Raw genomic sequence first — 20,448 nt, 5'->3', positions numbered from 1 at the left:
ACAATTGTCACACACCCTCAGAACTCTGTGCCTCAGTCTGTGGGGCTGCAGAGGCAAAGAGGGACAAGTGCACTCACTACAGATGTTTTCCTCAGAGATGGTGTAAAGTGAATGTTTAGTTCATTACTCTCCCATTACTTCCAAAATAGTGTTTTCACTACCAAAATATAACAAACCCTTGGGTTTTCCACTTGCTTGATTTTCCCAGCTCAGAGTGCCTCAGTCTGAGCTCACTGGGAATCAGCCAGTGGTGGATCTGGTGAAGGAGGAACAGTGTTTCAATGGGAAATGCTTATTTTACTGATGTGCTCTGGAACTGTGACAGGAGGTTGTAGGGTTTCTTTTGTCTTAAATAGCACCCAATTCCCAACCTAAAACCTCAGATTCTTAAGTCCCAGTTCTCTGTGTTTAAGACCTCTGCCATCAGTGACAGTGTTGCCTGTGATTTATGCCCTTCAGTGAGTGGAAGATCTTCCCCGGCAGAGGGATAAAATCAAATACTTGGATTTTCCCTTAATTTTTTTTTTTTTGTTGTTTTTCTTCTTTTCATTTTTTAATCTCTCTACTAAACTAGGAGATTTCCTCTGGAAGATATCCCTCAAGATGAAAAGGAAGCTGCAAACTGGCTTCATAAGCTTTACCAGGAAAAGGTAAATAGCTTTGCTTTCTTTTCTGTCTTTTGGGACTTGCACAGGGGAGTGTATTAAGGCAGTGAATAATGCACACTCTTGCACTGGATGGAGAGGATATGGTGTATAATTAAGCAGCCATCCCTTAAAGTGCTGGAAGGAGCAGGACAGAGCAGCCCCTTGGCAGCAGAAGGCTGGGTAGTGAGGTTTCAAATTGCCAGGAAGCACAATAGACTTCAGAGATATGCCCAAGCTGTGGAAGACTAATAGCAATCCACTGTCTTTTTACATTTTTCAGCTCTTGGATCTCTGTCATGCATTTCTAAAAGCTCCATTTTCCCTGTGGGTGTTTTTAGGCACTCGAGAAGAGTGATAACTGTCTGTCAGGGACAGCCGGTCCGGCTTTCAGCTGCAATTGTTCTTTGCTTTCATTTTTCTCCCACTGTCACTTTCCTTCTGCCTCCTGGTAATACTTCTGCAGTGGTGTGTGACATGGGACAGACAGTCCCATGCCAGGGACTGATAGACATGCCCAGCATGCCTTCAGATGGCTCAGAGCTTTTTCCTTGTGTCATTTCTTTTTCTAACCTTAGATGGTTATTTTCTCGACCACAGATTTAACACTTCTGTGGCGAGTAGGAGAGAGCTGTAATCGGTGTCCAGCCCTAAGTGGTGGATTATTGAACTTGGACAGTGTGTCTTGTTTTCTGCATTGCTTATCTTTGTGGAAAGACAGCAGAGCACAGAAAGTTTAAGTATCCTGGGCTTTCCCCAGCTTTGATGACTTGTCCTGCAGCATTGCCAGGCTTATGCTCAGTCTCTAGGTAGGCAGCAAATTGTTCTGAGTTTCATCCTATTTATTTCAGCCTAATTTGTTTGAATATCTGAACTTCAATTTAGTTAAGGAGAGAGTTTATCTTACAAAGAGCAGTAGCTCATCCTCTTCTCCCTCCACCTTTGCTGAATCATGCTGACCTTTCTGGAGGTAAAAACAGAAAGGAAAAGCACCCAGCTAAGAGGGCTGGTAGTGTCTGAACTGGTCTCTGGCCTGAAGCTGCCCTAAATTCCTAAGCAATTAACAGGCAAGATGAAGGTACGTGATAGTGGAGAGGATGATAAAGTTTCAGTTTTTGATGGTGCCAAAATTGCCTTAAGGCTTAAAGGTCACTTGGATGGTCAACAGAAATGCCCAAATAAGTGACATGTGATGGAATTGGGTGCTGTGCACTCTTGATGAATTTGTACCACAGATACTGTCCTTAATGTTATCCTGGAGCTGACTAATCTTGGGCTTCTTGGTACAAACTTTATGAACCTGTTTTCTTTTCTCTTTCCTCCAGGATGCTTTGCAAGAGATGTATAACCAAGAAGGTATATTTCCTGGCAAGAAGTTTAAACCTCCTAGGAGACCATGGACTCTCCTAAACTTTCTATTTTGGGCCACAGTTCTCCTCTCTCCTCTCTTCACATTTGGCTTTGGAGTTTTTGCAAGTGGATCACCTCTCCTTATCCTTGCATTCCTGGGACTTGTAGGAGCAGGTAATAAAAACAGAGATGCTAATCCCAGTGCGACACATAACAGGATCCTTTACCTCCAATAAGTTCTGTGTATTAATTAATAAGAATGGGGCTTGGAGAAAAATATTTGAAGCTCACTCACCAGTCTTTCTTTCTATTGTACAGCATTTTTATTGTTTCAAAAGCTTTAATCTGGGCAAATTTGCCTTCATATTTTAAGCAAAAGCTGTAGTAGTACCAGCAGGTGAGTCTTGTAGCCCATTGTTATGGTGCCTAAAGGAAAAAATACTTTTACTGGATAACTTGTCTGTGAATTAAAAAAACAAACAAAACCATAATACCACCAAATTCCCCCCACCACTCCTGCAACAAAAAAACTTTAGCAATAAAAGAAGGGGAAATAGAGGGAGGGGGTAGACTTCAGTGTTCATGCTACATGTTAATCAAGAGAAGCAGTATTTATATTTTTAAATCTGGATTGTCCCTCTCTTTGGGTGTCATTTGACCTGTGATCCCTGTGCAGCCTTGTACAGTGCACTGTTGGTCACTGCTGACTTGGGGATTGGGTTAACTCAAGTGGGTTCTGCTGTGTGTTTACATGTAACTTCCTAGATGTTTGGACTGGTTTTAATGTGCCTCTCATTTCTCTGTTATATTTTAAAGCTTCCTTTGGAGTTCGTAGACTGATAGGAGTAACTGAAATAGAAAAAGGCTCCAGCTATGGCAACCAGGAATTCAAGAAAAAGGAATAACTGACGGCTGCAGTTCAGCACATATAACCAGACTATGGTATCCGATTAACTTCAGTTAAAAAACAACAACAAACACTTAGAAACTATCTTTTTCTTAATAACTGATGACTAATATTAATGAATAAAACTTGAGCCAAGAATGAAGAAGTTGGAGGCATCGGCTGAAGAGAATGCACCAACCTTCTGCCTGTTCAAGGATTACTGTAGTCAAGCTGTGGGAGAAAATCTGGGGTGGGGTGGAAGAAGAAACTAATTTTTCTTGCTTTTTTGGGGGACTTGGGGTGGGCGAGAAAAGAGGGCATTGGCCATGGCCACGTGTATCTTCAGATGACTGAAAACACTGGTTTCTGTCAAGAGCACTACACTCACTTTTACAACAGGAGCCATTGAATGTTTCCTCTTGCTAAAGCCAACGTAATGTTTATTGATTTCCAACTTCTCTTACTAATGAGCCAGGAAAAAACACCCTCCTTAAATGAATTGACAGGTGTTCATTGGGTTAGAATCTTTTTGGCTGTGTTGTCATGGCTACAGATGAAATCCTGTTTTTATGTTACACTGACACTTTTTATTTTCAGGCAACGTCTTAAGACTTCTGTAATGCAGGAGAATGGATAGTGGAGTTTGGAAGCAGCGTATTATCCATCAGCACATCCCATAGAACAGATCCAGTAGGATAAAATTCTTATCTCCTGCTAACTGCTCAAGGCTGTTTAATTTCAAAATATTATTTCAGTCTTGAGTGCTGTTTGCCCTGTTTCACATCAAAGGTTCCATAATTTTGAATCTGTTTGGGTTTTTTTTTAAATTAGTGGTTGACCGTGGGATTTAGAGTTGTGCAAAGAAGGAAATTGTTTCAATTCTCCTTTTATTTCTGTTTTCATCTCTCATTACCAAAGTCCAGTTCAGCCAACTTCTCACAGTAAACTGTGAGGCAGCACTAGAAATCAGCACAATAGTTTTCAAAATGTCTTCTTTTGCAAAAAAAATGTGAAAAGGAGAGGTCTGTAGCAGTCATATTTTGAATGCTGGCATCTCTTGAACTTGTAATGAAAGTTTCAACATGGATTCAGATGGGGCCAGGACCTTACCCTGTGTGTGTCAGGATAGGGTGTGCTGCTCTTTTGATTTGATCATGCTTTAGATGTTCATGTGAAGTTTTTTGCAAGGTGAGCCGTGCTGTTAAAAGAGTATAAGGTCTCTTCAGGGATTTTAAGTAGTTTTGCTTGTTGACATTTTGCTCTTCTTCACTGAAAATTAGAGCTCAGAATCATGTCTGTACCTGTCTCCTTTTGTTCCTTTCTTCTTCTTCCTTCTGTTTTTTACAAACGCACATTCAGAGATTTCTGTAGGTTGCTGCTGTATGCATAGCTGGTGAAATATTTGCAGACAGATGGTAACTATACCTGTATGTTTAAGTCTGAAGGTCACAATCTGCATTTGGCTGCTCACAGAAGTGGGTGAAATGAGTTGCAGATCTACAGCTGAGGGCAGAAGCTAACCCTCAGGGTTTGTATCTTTAACCCAGCTGCTACTAGAATATTTATCTCACTTTTGTAAAGAGCAGATTTTATCAAAGAACTGGTTGTTGTTTTCATCTTTGCTCCAGTAACCAAGATAAGAGAGTAATAATTTACCTTCTTTCTGAATTTGCTCTTAACTGTTGGAATGTAACCTATTCTCCTACAGGTTTTTCTGTTTTCAAACACTGGAAGAGCAATTTTGTAACTTAGAAAAATATTTTACTTGGGGTCATTAATCACTTGTTCTGTCATGCACTTGATTTTTATTTGTGGTCTTTTCAACAAGAGCATTTGAAGGATGACCTGAGTTCTGTCTGTCTCCTGTTGGACTCCACCTCACTGAATCCTTGTACCCAGGCCCCCAATGTTAGTGTGTCATCTTTGTCCCCTCAATAAACCTTCCCTAAGAGAGGGGCTGCAAATCTGTTGCAAATGTTAGTGGAATTTGAAATACGCTTTGGGAACTGAGGAGAGCAGATCTTAGCCATAACTCTGTTTTCCTTGCTGGATGTTTTTGTACTTTGTCTTCAAATACAGTCAGACATCCAAATGCTGATAAAGTTAACTCTGGCTTTTCCCCGTTTTTAACCAGAGGACTGAGAACAGTGGGGGGTTCTTCCTTTTTTTTTTTTCTTTTCTTTCTTTCTTTTTTTTTCTTAAGTAATTCAGTAATGGGTATAATTCTTGCTTCCTAGAAAGATGTTACAAATGCTGTATACTTGCTTCCTGAAGATGATATTGAGTATATATAAATTGTACTGGCTTAGCAGAAGAGGCTTGCAAAGCAGGCTGACCATTGACTATGTTTTATACTTACATTTTGAGCAGTATATTAATGGGCATGACAAGAATTTCACAAAATAAATCCCTTCTTAATGCTGAGAAGAGGGGAGCTGCTTAGAGGAGAAAGGAATTAATAGCCTTTCTCTTTTCAGGATCCTTTTCTCCTCTTAGTGCATGTAACTCCCTATTCAGGATCATGGGATTAGTGCATGTACATCAAGGGGAGAATAATCAACATTTCATATTTTCTTATCATAACTTATTGGTCATACTTTCTTTTTGAAAATATAATAAATACATCATCAGATACTTAAATTTTGCTCTTCTAAACAGACATATCAGTAACCACTTGAAAAACTGAAGCCTACAGCAGTGCACAAAACCATACAAAACCAACACGAATCTCTTACTTTTGAATTTTATCTCTCGAATAGGGGTTTTTATACACGCGCGCGCGCACATACACAGGATATGTATAAATTAAGATGACTGGAAATAGCTGAAGTTAATGTCACTAATGAAGATTAGCAGGTGGATTGGATTGGAAAAGTGAGCATAGATTTTATATCTTATTTTCTTCTGGTTTAATAGAGCATAGCTTGTATATTTGACTACCAAGCCCTTTAAGAGCAATAATAAACAAAAATATATCATGTTTTTCGTCTTTTACTTTTCAACTGTGCTAGGTTTAATAAACTTACAGCTATGGGAGTGTTTTTTCTCTCCACCTTTTGGAATTTTCATTTATTGCTTATCTGTTTGGAGTAAATAGAGTTATCCAGTATGGACTAAGAAGCTGACTGCCATGGAGTTCAGCATTGACTCTGAAGAGAAATGGTTCTCAGACCAACATGAACAGATGATAGGTGTATGCCCTTGGCCTTGGCAGCACTTCTCATTGTCACCAACAGCAATGATGCTGCTCTTCAAGTAGGATTTGCAGTTCCAAAGTAGCATCACGTTGTCCTACATCTGAGAACCCAATGAGAGAGCTCGGGGACTGCTGGCCATGTGGCATCTCTGAGCTGGGAAGGCACAAAGAGCTGATGCTGAAGAAGGATGTGGTATCCAGAGGCCTTGGCTCGGTAGGATTACAGTTCTCGCTTGCTCATTGTGGGCTGAATGTGCTCTTGCAATTGACTTTACATCACTGAGCAAAATAATCTTCTCTGGCGCAAAGAGCATGGGCAATGTTCCTTTGTTCTGCTTTAACTTATCTCAAAGGGCTCTACACTTAATTGCTGACCAATGAATCTGACTGCTGCCTGTGTCCTAATTGCCTGGTATTCACACGAAAAGTGGGTGTGTCTCCTCACTTTTACGTGGTACCTCTTGTCTCCATCACTGATGTCTGTATATTTGCTCACCTGTATCTTCTGCAGATGGTTTGGTTACAGCCTCTTAGCAGGAACTTGGAGCTTTCCAGTTCAGCCAGTCCTACAGCAGCTGTCTCACATGGCTGGGGTTTTGTCTTCCTGAATTTTGGTGCTGGTTGACAGCTCTAGGTCTGAAGTGACAGGGTTGTGTCTGTGTTACGTGATAATGCAACTTTGCTGCTTCAAAGCAAAACTTTTAGCAGGGAAGAGAAGACCTTTCCCAGGCCTGTTCACACATACCCTCCCTACCTGGCAACAGGTCCCTCTGGTGAAAGGGAGTTGGGACAAGGTTTTTACTAAGAGTTGGAATAATGAGAAAGCAAGGGAGTCACTGTCCATCAGATACTTGCTGGAAGTACTGTAAAAGTATTGTTCTGTACACCAAAACCTGGTTTTGCTTCGTATAGCTTTTAAAGAAATGTGGGGTTGGAGGCTTTTAATAACTCTGACTTCACACTACAAAGAGTGTTTCAGGTTGAAGATGAACAATCTGATGTATTTTGGCATCTTGGAGAAGTATTTGCTAAGAAGTCAGAAGCCAGGCTTGGGCAGACCTCACCCAAGTGTTTCATGCAGATGCTGGAGGCCAACACAGATCAAAGTGAAGAATCCATTCCTTGACCTCCTTTGAAGATGGGATGCAGCAGGATAGCTCATAGCATCTCCTGAATGCCATGTGCTTCTGTCCCCTGGTGTGAAGGTTCTGATTCCCAGCAGACGATTGCTGCAAGTTCTGCTGTGTGCCTGCACAAAGAAGCTCATCCCTGTGATGGGAATGCTGAATTTGTACTCCCACTCAGTGTGTCACAGCTGCTTGAACCTTCTGATCCTAACAGGTGGCTTCAGGGCTGCTGGTGCTGAGTGAAGCTGGGATTTGAAGCAGGTGACAGCCATGCTGGGAGCTGTGAGGGAGAAGGAACTCTGCAAGGTGCATCGCTGGGAGGAGCAGGAACACTGACAGGTCCGGCCAAATTCTTGCTCTGTGAAAACTGAGTGATCACCAGGAGCTTTGCAAAGCAGGGACAACTATGTGAGAGGCAAGCTCTGACACTAATGTGGCTGTGAGACCTCCCTGTGACAACTTACAAAATAACCCTTGCCATGTTCACGTAGTTTGGGTCAGAATTCCTCCTAAGGGAATGGGGACCCATTCTGCCCTGTTTGTCTTTAAGGCTGGTTTATCTGACTGTCTCTGCAGCAAGATGCTCACAGGCTGTTGGTTGTGTGTTATTTACCTGCTGTGGTTTGGGGTGAGAACATTCTGGAAGTCGGCGTTACAGGGTCTGTGCCATGTGTGTTAGCCACCAGAAAAAGTAATGAAAATATTTCACACTTCAGAATTGGGAAGACATGGGATTGACATCTAAGACAAATATGTGTTTCTCTAATCCTTGGCCTCTCTAGGCTTTTAGAAAGCTGCCTGTGTTTCTTAAAATGTTATACCTGTAGTTACCAGCCACTGCTCAGTTTTTGAACCAGTAAAAAAGATTAATTGTGCACTCGCACTGTTGAGAGCACTTGAGTGCAGATAATCTATTTCTAAAAACCGCTAGCAGAAGCAGCATTTTATCTTTTTAGGAGAAAAATGTATTTTAAAATTAGACACTTCAGCAGCAATCAGAATATAATAGTACTTTTAAAATTTAAATTAGAAGTATTCCTTAGCGTGGGGGCTACCACTACCAATTTTCAGTCTTACACAACATTTTTCATTTTGGCCAGCGTGCATTCTTAAGGAAAACACGCTGAGTTGCTGACTATTAAAATACAATTTGCAAAGGAAGGAAGAGTAGGTAGCAGAGCCTAACCAGGAATTAAATTTCGCTCCCCAAGGCATGAGCGGGTTCTGTGTCCCTCCTTTACTCTGTGCATGTGCAGAGAGCCAAGCTGTGTCCCTTTGTGTCCCTTTGCTTCAGCTGTGTCCGAGCTGTCCCTTGTGACATCTGAATGCTGAACTCGCTCATTCCTCAGATCACCAGCAAGTTACTGTAGCTTTAATCCAAACTGTCTCTCTGAGGAGACTCACCCTCCTTGAGCTGATTGATGTGTTGCAAACTTGTCATCTGGAGGGGAGGGCAAGTCACCAGATGATCATTATTAGCCAAATCTAACGAGTAATAAAACTGTATACAGGGTATGCATTTACTGTGCATGTGTATATATTTTTTGTACATTTTTACAGTTATTTCCTACACTTGATTTTATGACGTTCAGAAGAAGTGTGTCTGAATCTGGTGAAAAACAAGAAGCTGTTAAGAAAACCCGACCCTGTCACCTACTGTAGTTTTTACGGAGAACTGTGCCCAAACAAAAACGCAGATTTACAGTGCTATGCAAATTTTACGTTGTAAGTTGTCTCTTAAATTTTGCTTAAGTGGTTTACGCTGTTTTTACTGGGCTTTCAGGAAAGAAAGACGAATGCAAAAGCCTCGTCTTGTAAAATAAAATAGCTTTGGCTCTGTGAAAGTACTGTATATTAGAATCTCATTCATGCTTTCAGTTGCTTATTTAATTCTATGTGATTTTGTACATACTGTGATGGAATAGAGGGGGTTTAATTGTGCTTGAATGAAAAAGGGTGACTGCCCAGAATTTGGGTTTTTTCCAGTGTTTAATGAGCAGCCCATAATGTAACTGGGAGATCTGCATCCTTTTCCTACTTGCCACTGATTTTTGTAACTAAACACGCACTAAGGGCTATTTTCTTTTTGCTTTGGTTAATATAATTTCCATTTATGCTTTTTGGTCTCAATCCTGCAAACTGACTCATGTAAGGGCCACATGTCTGCAGCAATAACCTGGATGGATCATTTTGTGGGGATGGGAGGCAAGAACAAGATGAAGCCTATGGGCATTCCCTGCACAAAGCCAGTCCTTTGGAACTGCAGATGAATGGTTCACTACTGAGGCACCTGTAGCAGCAATATAGAAAGTTTTGTATGACTCCTCCAAAAGATCAGAACGGAGAAAAAGGCATCTTCCTTTCCTGAAGAATCCTCTAAAGTAACCCCAGAGTTGTATAATCTAAGAAGTTGACACTGCAGCAGGGTAGGGTGGCTGTATGGAGGGATGATGTAGATTAAACCAATTTGTCAAATCTGACATCTTTTAAGTTTTTATTTTTCACTAGAAGATAAAGCACTTCCTCCTCCTACATCATACACTGTACCTTTATACGTGCTCTGTCCCCTGGACCATCAGCTCTTTAGCCTACGTGATCCTTTAGCAAATGACATTTGTGTCATAATATCACATCCCTGGGTCATCTTTTTGCTACCCTGCAAGCACTGGGTTCTTGGTTTCTCCTGTAGATTTTCTCTTCCCTGATCTGTTCCCCTTGGAATAGTCTTGGTTGGGCTGAGCTGCCTTAAAATGACATTTTAAGGAGTCAGATGAGTGGTGTCATATGTCACTGTGTGGGAGGACCTATTTTTTGTGGAGAGGATGGGCTTCCATTCTAAGTATGCAAGCAGAAACTTTGTGTTACTTTTGAGTTCTCACAAATACAGCTTTTCTTACCTCAGTGCCTCTGTTGGCTCTCCTTGGATCCATAATTCATTTTTAGAGGACGATGATTTTGATCTGGAACCAACCAGTGTCAGACACCACAACTACACCTGTGAGAAGCAGTGAGCAGTGGGGTTTATGGTCAAGGGAAGGTCAGTGGGCCAGTGTGTCACTGCAATGTTTGACAGCTGGCACTGCATAAAGGAGCTGTGGAAATGGAAGAACGTGTTTTCACCATGGATGAAGGCATAGGGAATGTTAAGTGGTTTGTTCCTGTGCTGAGCAGTCACCATCGCAGTGACCTTTAGGCTGTGGGAGCTTCTACACACCCTCTCTTTAAGTTCAAACAGCATTGGAGGCTGTTTGTCGTGGTGGCATTTTCTGTCTGTACTTTCACTAATTCCACTCTTTTTCTTCCATACTGCAGTAATATATTAGGGAAAACATCCTGGAATTCCATAAAAGCAATGCTATGTTCCAACACCAGATAGAATCAGCTGCTGCACTGGGAGCAAGTTCATGGTTCAGATGTGCCACCCTCCTGAATGCTGCTATGTTGGGCAGAAGGCTTTTGGGGTGAGGAACAGGGTGATGCACTTTCTACATGCTTCTAAAACTGGAATCCGTTCTGAGAGGCTTGACAGAGTCCCTCTGTGAAACAAAACTTTGTGTAACAGGATTTTGTAGGCGGATACAAGGTTAATAGCTGTTGTAGGGGTTAAGGAAATGCTCTCCTGGATTTCATCACATCCTATATGGTATGTCAGAGTCCAGTGCTCTCTGCCCAGGTTCTTTTAGCCATCCCACAGGTGGAGGGGATAATGATTAATTCCCTCCCTCCTTGTGTAACTCGGGGAAGTATTTAGACCACCAGTTGATCCGCTCAGCTGTTAGCAGCTGTTAATCTGAACCAAAGGCCACTCCTGGTCCCTGTTGTGCAGAGCTGAAGTCAGCTGGCAGTGCCACAGCTGTGGTTTGTCACACCCCGCAGCAAGGGACCTTGGCAGGCCTGGGAGGTGGGGCTGGTGAGAACTCCACGAAGTTCAACACAGCCAAGTACAAGGTCCTGCATCTGCACTGGGTCAATCCCAGACACACCTATGGGTTGGGTGGGGAAGGGACTGAGAGCAGCCCTGCAGAGAAAGACTTTGGAGTGATGGCTGATGAGAAACTCAACGTGAACTGGCAGTGAACACTCACAGCCCAGAAACCAACCCTGTCCTGGCCTCCATCAAAAGGAACACGGGCAGCAGGCCCAAGGAGGAGATTCTCCACCTCTGCTCCGATGAGACCCCCACCTGCATTACTGTGTCCAGTTCTGGTGCCCCCAACATCAGAAGGATGTGGAATTGTTGGAACAAGCCCAGAGGAGGCCACAACATTGATAAGAGGACTGGAGCACCCTCCCTTTGAAGAGAGGCTGGACAAGTAGTGGCTGTTCAGGGTGAAGAAGAGAAAGTTGTGTGGAGATCTCTGAGCACCTTCCAGAGTCTGATGGGGCTACAGGGAAGATGGAGAAGGACTCTGCCAGGACAAGGAGTGCTGGATACAAACTGAAAGGGGAAATTTAGGTTAGACAGGAAGAAATTCTTTACGGTAAGGGTGGGGAGGCCCTGGCACAAGTTGGGCAGGAAGATTGTGGATACCCCATCCCTGGCGGTGTTCAAAGCAAGGCTGGGTAAGGCCTTGAACAACCTGGTCTAGTGGGATGATGATCAGAACTAGATGATCCTTAAGGTCCATTCCACCCTCTTAAAATTCTATGATTCCTTTATTCATTTCCCACGTGCATCTTGCTCACTGATTTCCACTGAGCCTTCTCTCCTGCTAGGGGTTACAGGTCACCCACAAAAATGACATATATAAGATACATGCACATACTGAAGTCCTTTATATTGCCAACATCATTATGTTCTGCTGTGATAAAGGTTTGTGCCAAAGGGACAGCACTGCTATGAGGCTGCTGGGGCTGGAGCTGGAATTGTGGCATCTGAGCTGATGGGGCTGGAGTAGGCGTTTCTGCTCTCCTCTGGAAAGACAAAGCACGTTGCTTCCCAGGGCCAAAAGCAGGTGCCCCCGTGCCATCTGTGGTCACTGCCTCTGTGCAGACACAGCACAGGATACAGGGAGCAGTGCAGTGCAGGGATTGAGAGACATGGACCATGCTATGCAAGCAAAGCCAGTTTATCACACCAGTCACCCATATTCATAGTTCTCTAAGTTCTGTACAAAATTTTCCACTCGGACCCCTTTGCCCCTGTTCCCTTAGTAACAGTCTTTTCGGTTGTCACGTCCTTGTTACATTCTTCTGTGCCGGCAATGTCCTTGTTACATCTTCTCTCCTCAGAGTGCTCAGAGTGACCAGGCATGATGTCTTCACTCTTGTTCTTGCCTTGAGTTTCTCTCTCTCATGGCTTCCACTGGCGGTGCTACCCAGCTCAGCTTCTGTAGCTGTCTGATCCTCCACAGTGCAGGGCACAAGCTCACTCTCAGAACAGGTTCTTTCACTTTGCTGTGACTTGTAGTGTGAAAATGAACTGCCTTTGTTTTTCATCTTGCTGATGTCAGGCAACACTTGGAAAAGCCAAATTCAGTGCTGGCCTAGTTGTGACATCCCTTTTTTTTTCACTTCTGCAATAAAGTTACAAGTAGTTAAGTGCTTGTGGTTGCTCCATTTATAAGGAAGATCAGTAGAAGAAACTAATCAGTTTAGGAACACATACAAATCCCCTCCCACTTTTGCTGCAATGAAATACGAATTCCACAAGTATTTTCAGGAAAATGCTAATTCTTGTTTGCTTTCTATCAGCTCAGAGCTCCTTGTCAAAGGTAGGAGACTGCTGCCCTTAGCCTCTGTGCAGCAAAGCTGCTTTGTAGGTGATAAAAGTAGGGTCCACTCTGCCACAGAGCTGAGCTGATCTCCTGAGGCTCCCTGAGGGAAAATCCTTCTCTCTGAGGTTACTCCTCTCTTCACACAACTGCTGCAAGTGTCATGTTTGACTGAACAAGGCTGACTTCTTCTAGGCACTCTTCTTCTAGCTTTCTCCCAGCTGTGAAAGGCTTTAGTTTGAGCCATTGCACAAAACTGAGGTATAGGGAAAATACAGTCGATGCTGAATGGGCAGGCAAAACTCTTTCCCGTTTTGCTACTTTCTTATTCTCATGTTCCACCCAGCACATAATCATGTAATTCCCATCATTTACAAAGTTTTATGGCAAAAATCTGATTTTTTTGATTTTAATTCTTTTCTATTATTTAAAATTTTGCATGTTTTCAGTACAGAGCATTTATTGGGATTATACTGGCATAATCTGCCAGAAGGATGCACTGCTTCCTCTATGTCAGCAGGTAAGTTCAGAGCAAGACTCTGTAACTGAACACAGTAAGAGTTTACCTGGCAAATCTCATATTTTTCTGATTAATTTAACGATGGAGGAGACCTCAAACTGCTAAGAAATGCTTCTATGAAGAGGCTTTTTGAATATTCCTCAGCTGTGAGGTGTGGACAAGACACAACCCTGTGCTGCAGACTGGAACTCTGTATTTTGGGGGAGGGAAACTTGTTCACACCAGGGTTAGTTCCCTGCTAGATGGGAACAAAGAAACCACATCCCCCCAGCACCCCTGGCCCATAACTCCAGTTAGATTAGAAAGGCAGGCAAGGGAAACCTGCAAATTTGTTATTTCCTGAGAGTGTACGCTCTTCTGCTGGCAGCCATGCAAGAAGGCAGCTGGCCTATCTAAATTAAGTACTGCACATAATGGAACATAAATTATTGCTGTTAACTCCAAAGCAATAACGTGGTTACGGAGAACAAATTGCATGGAAGCAATATGGGAGGTTTGCTTACTCTCACAGGGATCTCTTGGTGGAGTAACCTCTGGAGCTAATGTTAGGTCTGGGAATTTTACAGCACTAATAGGATTAGGCACATGACTTCCTTTTCAGTCTGATGGGAGTCAGTGTTTAATTCCCATGGGCTTCTCTGAGATTTCAGCACAGGTTCAGAAGTGTCACCCAAACCACCAGTAGACCCAGTTTGTCCCTTCTGTCTCCCCCAGACAAGATTTCCCATTTCACCCATCAGAAGGGTAAAGGGCCTTGTATTTGGTGTGCAACGTGTGACAAAACAGTACTCACTGCCACTCAAGATACAAAACAAAACATCATAACTACATAGCACTTCACAAAAATGAAATACCAGAATTTTTTGTTCCACTTGTAAGAGAAAACCACATTTCTCAACAGCTGACTGAGAAGGGTCCAAGCTTAGCTTTACTCAGCTTCAGTTTGGTGCTCAGGGCAAGGCTCTCAGTACCTTTGTGTCTTCAGGCACAGCTGAAAAGTACTAACAGAGTGTTAAAAGTAGTGAAGGTTTGTTTGCAGTGCTGATACAGGTCCTGGATCTAAGCAGCATCATCTCTTTGATATATTTGCTGCTGTATTATTTGGGGGGCACTGGTGGTCAGAGCAAGAATTGATGAGATTTCATTGTCCTCTCTCATCAATGATATATTTTGTTTTACAGCTGTCTCAGTCGCTTTATGACTAAGAGCACCTAAGGGTCTAATAGGATCAAAGCCTGGAATAGAAACCTGTGGTGGAAATAGCCTGTGTGGCCTGGATGTCTTTATGATCTCAAAACTTATGCTACTGCTGAGTCTCTGGTTGTTTAGCCCTCCTCCTTCTCCAAGAAATCACACATACCCCATCAATTTAACCCTCTGAGAGGGTTCTGCTGTCATGACAGGACACAAAAATAAAAATAAGGATTCTCAAGGGGAGGATCCTCATCAGAATATTTACTTCCATGCTTATTATGAATGGCTTTCCAGGCCTCTTTTTCAGACTTCATTATTCTTGTAGTACTTCAATTTTGCCACCCAGGGAGGACCTGCCTAAGATAAGCTTGCAAGGGAATCTAATTTCTAATTAATAATGCATTTTAATTTAACAACTAATAATTTTACATTCTAATTTGGAATTGAACTTTCCCTTGATGAATGCAGAGAAGAGTATTTAAATAATGGTGTAACTCACTCTAAGATTCCCTCTTTCCTAATTCCTATCAGTTTTACATTATCCCTTGGACATGTGTAAGCTCTTCCTCAGGCTGGTGTGATGGACACAGATTAAACAATCATCCTTAGAAGATCCTTAGACTGGATCCTTATTGTCTAGAAAATTGAATTAGAATTTTTATGGTCTCATTCTTACCAACTTCAGTGCTCTTCAGAAGCTACTCCTAACAAGGACGATAAATGAAGCAACAACCCTTAACTACTATGATATGTTCGTACAAAAGCATAATTAGTTAGTAAAGGTGTATTTTAATAATGTTTCCTTGTAATGTGGTTTTTAAAGTGACCATACATCTATTTTCTAATTGTGTAGTAAGTAAAAATGAATAGAAATTAATATATTCTGGAGGAAAGGGTTGTCAGTCCCCAGCTGAAAGAGTTCAGGTGCAGACTGCAGAGTACAGCTGATAAAAGAACAGTGAGTTACCTTGTGAGCTGGGAGCAGGGAGCTCTCTGGCTGTGCACAGATTAGACACATCGTGCCCTCTTCAGGTCCTCATGGCAGGCCATGACAGCTTTCCTGTGTCTGGTGATGAAATCACCTTGCTGGTGGTGGTACCATGCACTTGAGTTGTGCATGCAAACATCCCATGGTGGTGTCCCTTTACCTCTCCCTTTTCCCAAGAACAGCCAGTGTTCAAATGTGTATCTTTCTGTGCTTCCAACTCCTCTCAGGATAGGGTAACTTTCCAGACAAACAACCCTTTTCTTCTAAGGTCTCCAGTCTCAAGAGGAAGTTCAGAATTATGTTGGGGTGTGACTGTCCTGGGACTCTGCCTAGGGCTCTGCCACTCATACTCTTGGCATAAATGAGAATGAAACTCCTGACACAAACCTCTCTCATGAGTGAGGAGAATTGATTTCCATTTTCACAGAGTTTGGGCTGATGTTCTCATGACAGCTACTACAGCTCCATGCTCAGCAGGGCTGGATAAAGGGAAAAGGTGGGTGCTCAGGGAGCAGAGGCAGGTGATACAGAGTAGCATCCATGAAAATCCAGGGAGACTGCTGGATGCTCTCTGTTTGAATCTTGCTGTTCAAGACCTGCTAATTAGCCCAGTGCCTCCCTGCTGGCAGCTGCAATGTTTCTGTTTTGCAGCTGGGGTCTATTCTGAAAATAGTCCAGAGCTGAAGAACTCCTGGGGCTTGAGGGCCTTCTCTGCCTGCTGGCACCTGACCTTGTTTCTGCCCACACCGGTTGAAAAGTTGTTTGGATTTCAGTGAGCTGCGAAAGGCTCCAAGATCACTGCACTACTGCTAGTTAGTTACTAAATATGTTTGAGTGGCTTGGGAAATGGATCTAAATTACCTGTTGGGGGAGAAGAAAGGGAGGCAAGGGCAGTGGTAGCTCAGCTGCAGGTTGAATTCCTCTGGTCTTCAGAATTAGGTTGGAGTAAGGGCTGTCATGTCTGCTTTTTCCTCTTCTTTCTTTTATGTGGTTCATGTGGTACAGGGGGAGCAAGAGCAGTTGCTGGCACCATTAGACATGTTACATTAACATCCTGGTAATGATGTTTGTACTTTCCTACTCAGAATTTCACACTTTGAACTCGTTCCTCTTTACTGAGGTGGGCTGGTGTGCTTGTAACACACTCAGCACTTGATCTGAGTCCAAATGCCTTTCTCATATCTGCAAGGTAGAGCTGCCTCTGATAACTCAAACGTGCTGCCTTTTTGTGGCATGCTCCCTGGATGAGTGGGATTTTAGAGAACAATTCAAAGCAAACTGTTTGGAGGAGGAAAGTCTGTCTCAAGAGGTGTTAGAAGAGAGGCCCTGCCAGGAAAGGAGGATTCTTGGAGTCCCAGAAGGCACAGACTGATGTTGAAACGATTGTGAAGATTATGCTGGACAAATAGCAAGGTACTGATTCCCCCTTCCAGGCCAGGGAGCATCTCCTCCTCCTTGCTCCAGCTGCTCTGCCCTGGCTTGCTGGCCTGTAGACTCCTTTCTTAAATATTTTCAGCACTACTGTGATTTCTCTCTTTTCCTCTCCCCTTCTTCAGGCTGCTGCTTTTCCTGACCCTTCTTGAAGTTCTTTGGTCCCATGTTTCAATTTTTTCCCTCTGGTTTGTCCTGTGGTCATTTAAGGGTTTCAGAGCAGGGACACACAGCAGCTTTTCCACAGTTACTGTCACCTTCTATGCATTCCCATATTTTTCTAACAGTTCACAAAACACAGCAGATTCTGCTGCAGAAATCTGTGGATGGAATGAAAATGCCCTTGAATACAACTTCTATAGAAATAGGTTCCCCACGCTGGTTTTTGTTGCCATTAAACACATTTAAGTCAATGATTCATTCCCAAGGATATGAAATAAAAAACCAAAATTCCGATTATTACGTACCATTAATGATTTGTGGCTGACATACTAATTCAAAAAGACATGGTGGCTTTTAAAGTACTCATTTTAAAAAAAGGAATTTACAATCTTATAAAATTATTTTCCCAAATATAAAAATCTCATCTTTTTTTTTTCCTGTTTCTGCATGCGGCTGTGATTTCACGAAATTAATTAATTAAAAACAGAATTCCCTCAGTTAAACTTTCTGTGCTTTTGGTGACAGTTTTCTGACTGCTGCCACAAATCAAAGTGAAAACATAAAACTATGCATTTGCTTCTCTCCTGACTCCTTGAATAATTCTTCCTTTGGAGTAAAGTTTTCTTCACTAATTCTGTAAAACTTAGTTACAGTTATTATGTTGTTTTACTTTTAATCCCAAACACTGTATAGAGTGATAGTCATCTCAGTGGAAGCCCATGGACTTCAATATCCATTTCTCCCTAAATATTAAATACCAAAAGTATCAAAGGAAAATGTAAGAAATCCCTGCAAGTGAAGATTTAACCTTTAACCTTATTAGAAAAATTTGTTTAAACTCTTCCCAGAGGGGAAAGTTGATGCTCAGCCTGAAAAGGGAGGCTTTATCTAGAAATTCCTTCAGTTTTTCATTCCAAACCTTGCTACTGTTGAACATTCAAATATTCATCTTCCCCATGAAGCTTCTCTTCTGTAATTATTTTCAGGTCAGACAGAATTTAAAACTTTGGTGAAAAAAGCACATGTATAAGCTCTGTCCTACCACTCCACCCAAGACTGGCCATCTACAGGCTCAGTTTTAAGTAGTGGTGACAATACATCAAAGTCTGGATATTATTCCATTAATATCTCTGGCATAATCCTACACTAAGTCATTGCAGGAAAACCCACCCAATCTGTTAAATGAGATTATTGTAAAAACAAGCAGAACTGGACACTCTTTTCCTCCAGCACGTAGGTTGGGATAGGCAAGAGATTGTGAGGGGACTTTGCTGGGCCAGTTGACCCAAACTGGCCAAAAGGTTTTTCCTTACATACAATACAACCCCATAAGGTCACTGTCACCAGCAAAACCTGGGACAGAGAAAAGGAGATTTCTGGACTCCAAGGTGGCTTCTGCTTGGAGAATGGCTGGTCTGCATGTGAGAGGTGGTCAGTGATTTCCTTTGCTTCATTTCTCTTTTCTTCTAATAAACTGTTTTTATCTCAACCCATGTGCATTCCCACTTCTGTTTTTCTTCTTTTCTCCCCCTGTCCTGCTGGGGATGGGAGAGTGAGTATTTGTGTGGCTGCTGGCCAGGCTCAACCCACTACATCCAGTGGAAATGTTACAGTGGGGTCAGATGTGGAGAATATAAAGACAAGATTTTTCATGGCAAAACTTTACTTGGATTTTATATGAATGAGAGGATACAAAAAATTCATTACTGTTATTGCTAGCAAATCCTGGGATCCTAGGATCTATTGGTTATTTTACAGACAGTCAGATAACACTGGAGAGGGGGAATCAAATTGTCCTGTAGACACTGCTGGTTTTGTCTTCATCCTGACTGAAACCTGGCATAAGAATTTTACTTTCCTCCTACCAAACCCTCGCCTGCTGGTGATCATTTCCTTTCATCAACACCATTCTTTCTGTTTATCTTTTTTTCTCTCTGCCTCCCCAAAATAGGATGGTTGTCATAATTTTCAAACTCAGCAGGAACATTTTCAAATGTGGATTTTCCACCGTAATGGACATTGCATCAAAACATAAGGCAATTAGGGATACACTTTAAGTGCTTTCCTTTCATTTTCCTGCTGCTTAAATATTTGAAAGAAATTCACCAGGAGTTGTCCCAGTAGAGACCTGAAGACTGACATCATATTTTAGGATTTAATGTTATAACAAAGAGCCAGGATTTAATTAACCTTCTTGCCCTTTGGGAGACCTGAGACATGGGATCCAGTTCCTCAGAAAACCACTGCTGCTTCTCTTGCAGTTACTGAGCTCATTAATCTCTGTGATATGTTTTACAGCTGTGTTTTATTTTGATCAACTTAAAGCACCAAATATTTTACAATTAAACTGCTTGTCCTGCCTTGCAGAGTGCATCATTTAAACAAACCAGAAACAGAAGAGGAGCAAGGGAGAAAAGAAGGAAATGGAAATTCAGGAGCACAAAATGGTGTGGGACTGACCTCCTCTGTTTGCCTGACACCTGTGCCACTGGGTTTGTGCATATAAAATACGACAGAACGGGACAATGAGAAATTGAACCCTTGGTTTACATTAACCACCACACAATATACACAAACAGCACCTCTGAAACCTGTTTCTTCCTCTGAAACAACTCCCACCTTTCAAGTCAGACTTCATTCCTCCTCTAGGAGGGAGAGTTCCCAAAAGCCACAGAAAAGGCCCATGAAGCCAGGCTAACCGAAAGCCAGCCAGGTGGTACTGATGGGACTGCCTGGTGGCAGTGGATATTGGCTGTATAAATCTTAGTCATCAATAAGAAGAAACATCACAGAAGAACAACTGGGCAAAATTCTGACGGGAGAAAAATTTGAATTCTGTATGGTAACTTACTCTAACTAACTCTGCAATAAATCCTGTTGCAGAGGGAAGCTGTGAACTGAGGAAGAAGTGAAAAGGCTGCACAATCAGAGTGCACAGACAAAGTGAAAGTTGGAAGAAGAGACACCGGCTCCTGCTAATGAAACAGTTAATGAAGTGCAGTTAAACCAAGTGAGTGTGATGTGCAGAGTCTGGGTGTGGCAATATAATGAGTTTATGTGCCTTGTTTTGGGAAAGAGTCTATTTTTCTGAGGTTGTTTCTCCTGCTAGTGCCCTGTTCCTGTAAACACCCAGCCCAGAGTGTTGATGGTGTGTCCTATGGCTCTGCTCCATCAGCACACCTCTGCTCAGTGCAGAAGCCAGGCTGTGGAGTAAGGATGGAAAGAAAGGCTGCTGT

General features: G+C 42.4%; 1 protein-coding gene across 4 annotated transcripts in view; it reads left to right on the top strand.

The window, feature by feature from the left end:
• AGPAT3 (1-acylglycerol-3-phosphate O-acyltransferase 3) overlaps positions 1-5,860 on the top strand; it is an 82,654-nt gene extending 76,794 nt beyond the window's left edge. For all 4 annotated transcript variants that reach the window (XM_066177078.1, XM_066177076.1, XM_066177077.1 and 1 more), the window contains 3 exons: positions 575-650; positions 1,970-2,168; positions 2,811-5,860. In XM_066177078.1, coding sequence (XP_066033175.1) covers positions 575-650; positions 1,970-2,168; positions 2,811-2,899 — 364 coding nt within the window. In that variant the 3' untranslated portion in view covers positions 2,900-5,860. The remainder of the gene's footprint in view (positions 1-574; positions 651-1,969; positions 2,169-2,810) is intronic.
• The last annotated feature ends 14,588 nt before the right edge of the window (positions 5,861-20,448 follow it).

The sequence above is a fragment of the Chamaea fasciata genome, unplaced genomic scaffold, assembly GCF_029207755.1.
Source record: "Chamaea fasciata isolate MVZ Bird 193981 ecotype frontalis unplaced genomic scaffold, bChaFas1.0.hap1 SCAF_2, whole genome shotgun sequence".
NCBI lineage: Eukaryota > Metazoa > Chordata > Aves > Passeriformes > Sylviidae > Chamaea > Chamaea fasciata.
This window is presented reverse-complemented; position numbering and strand designations above follow the sequence as displayed.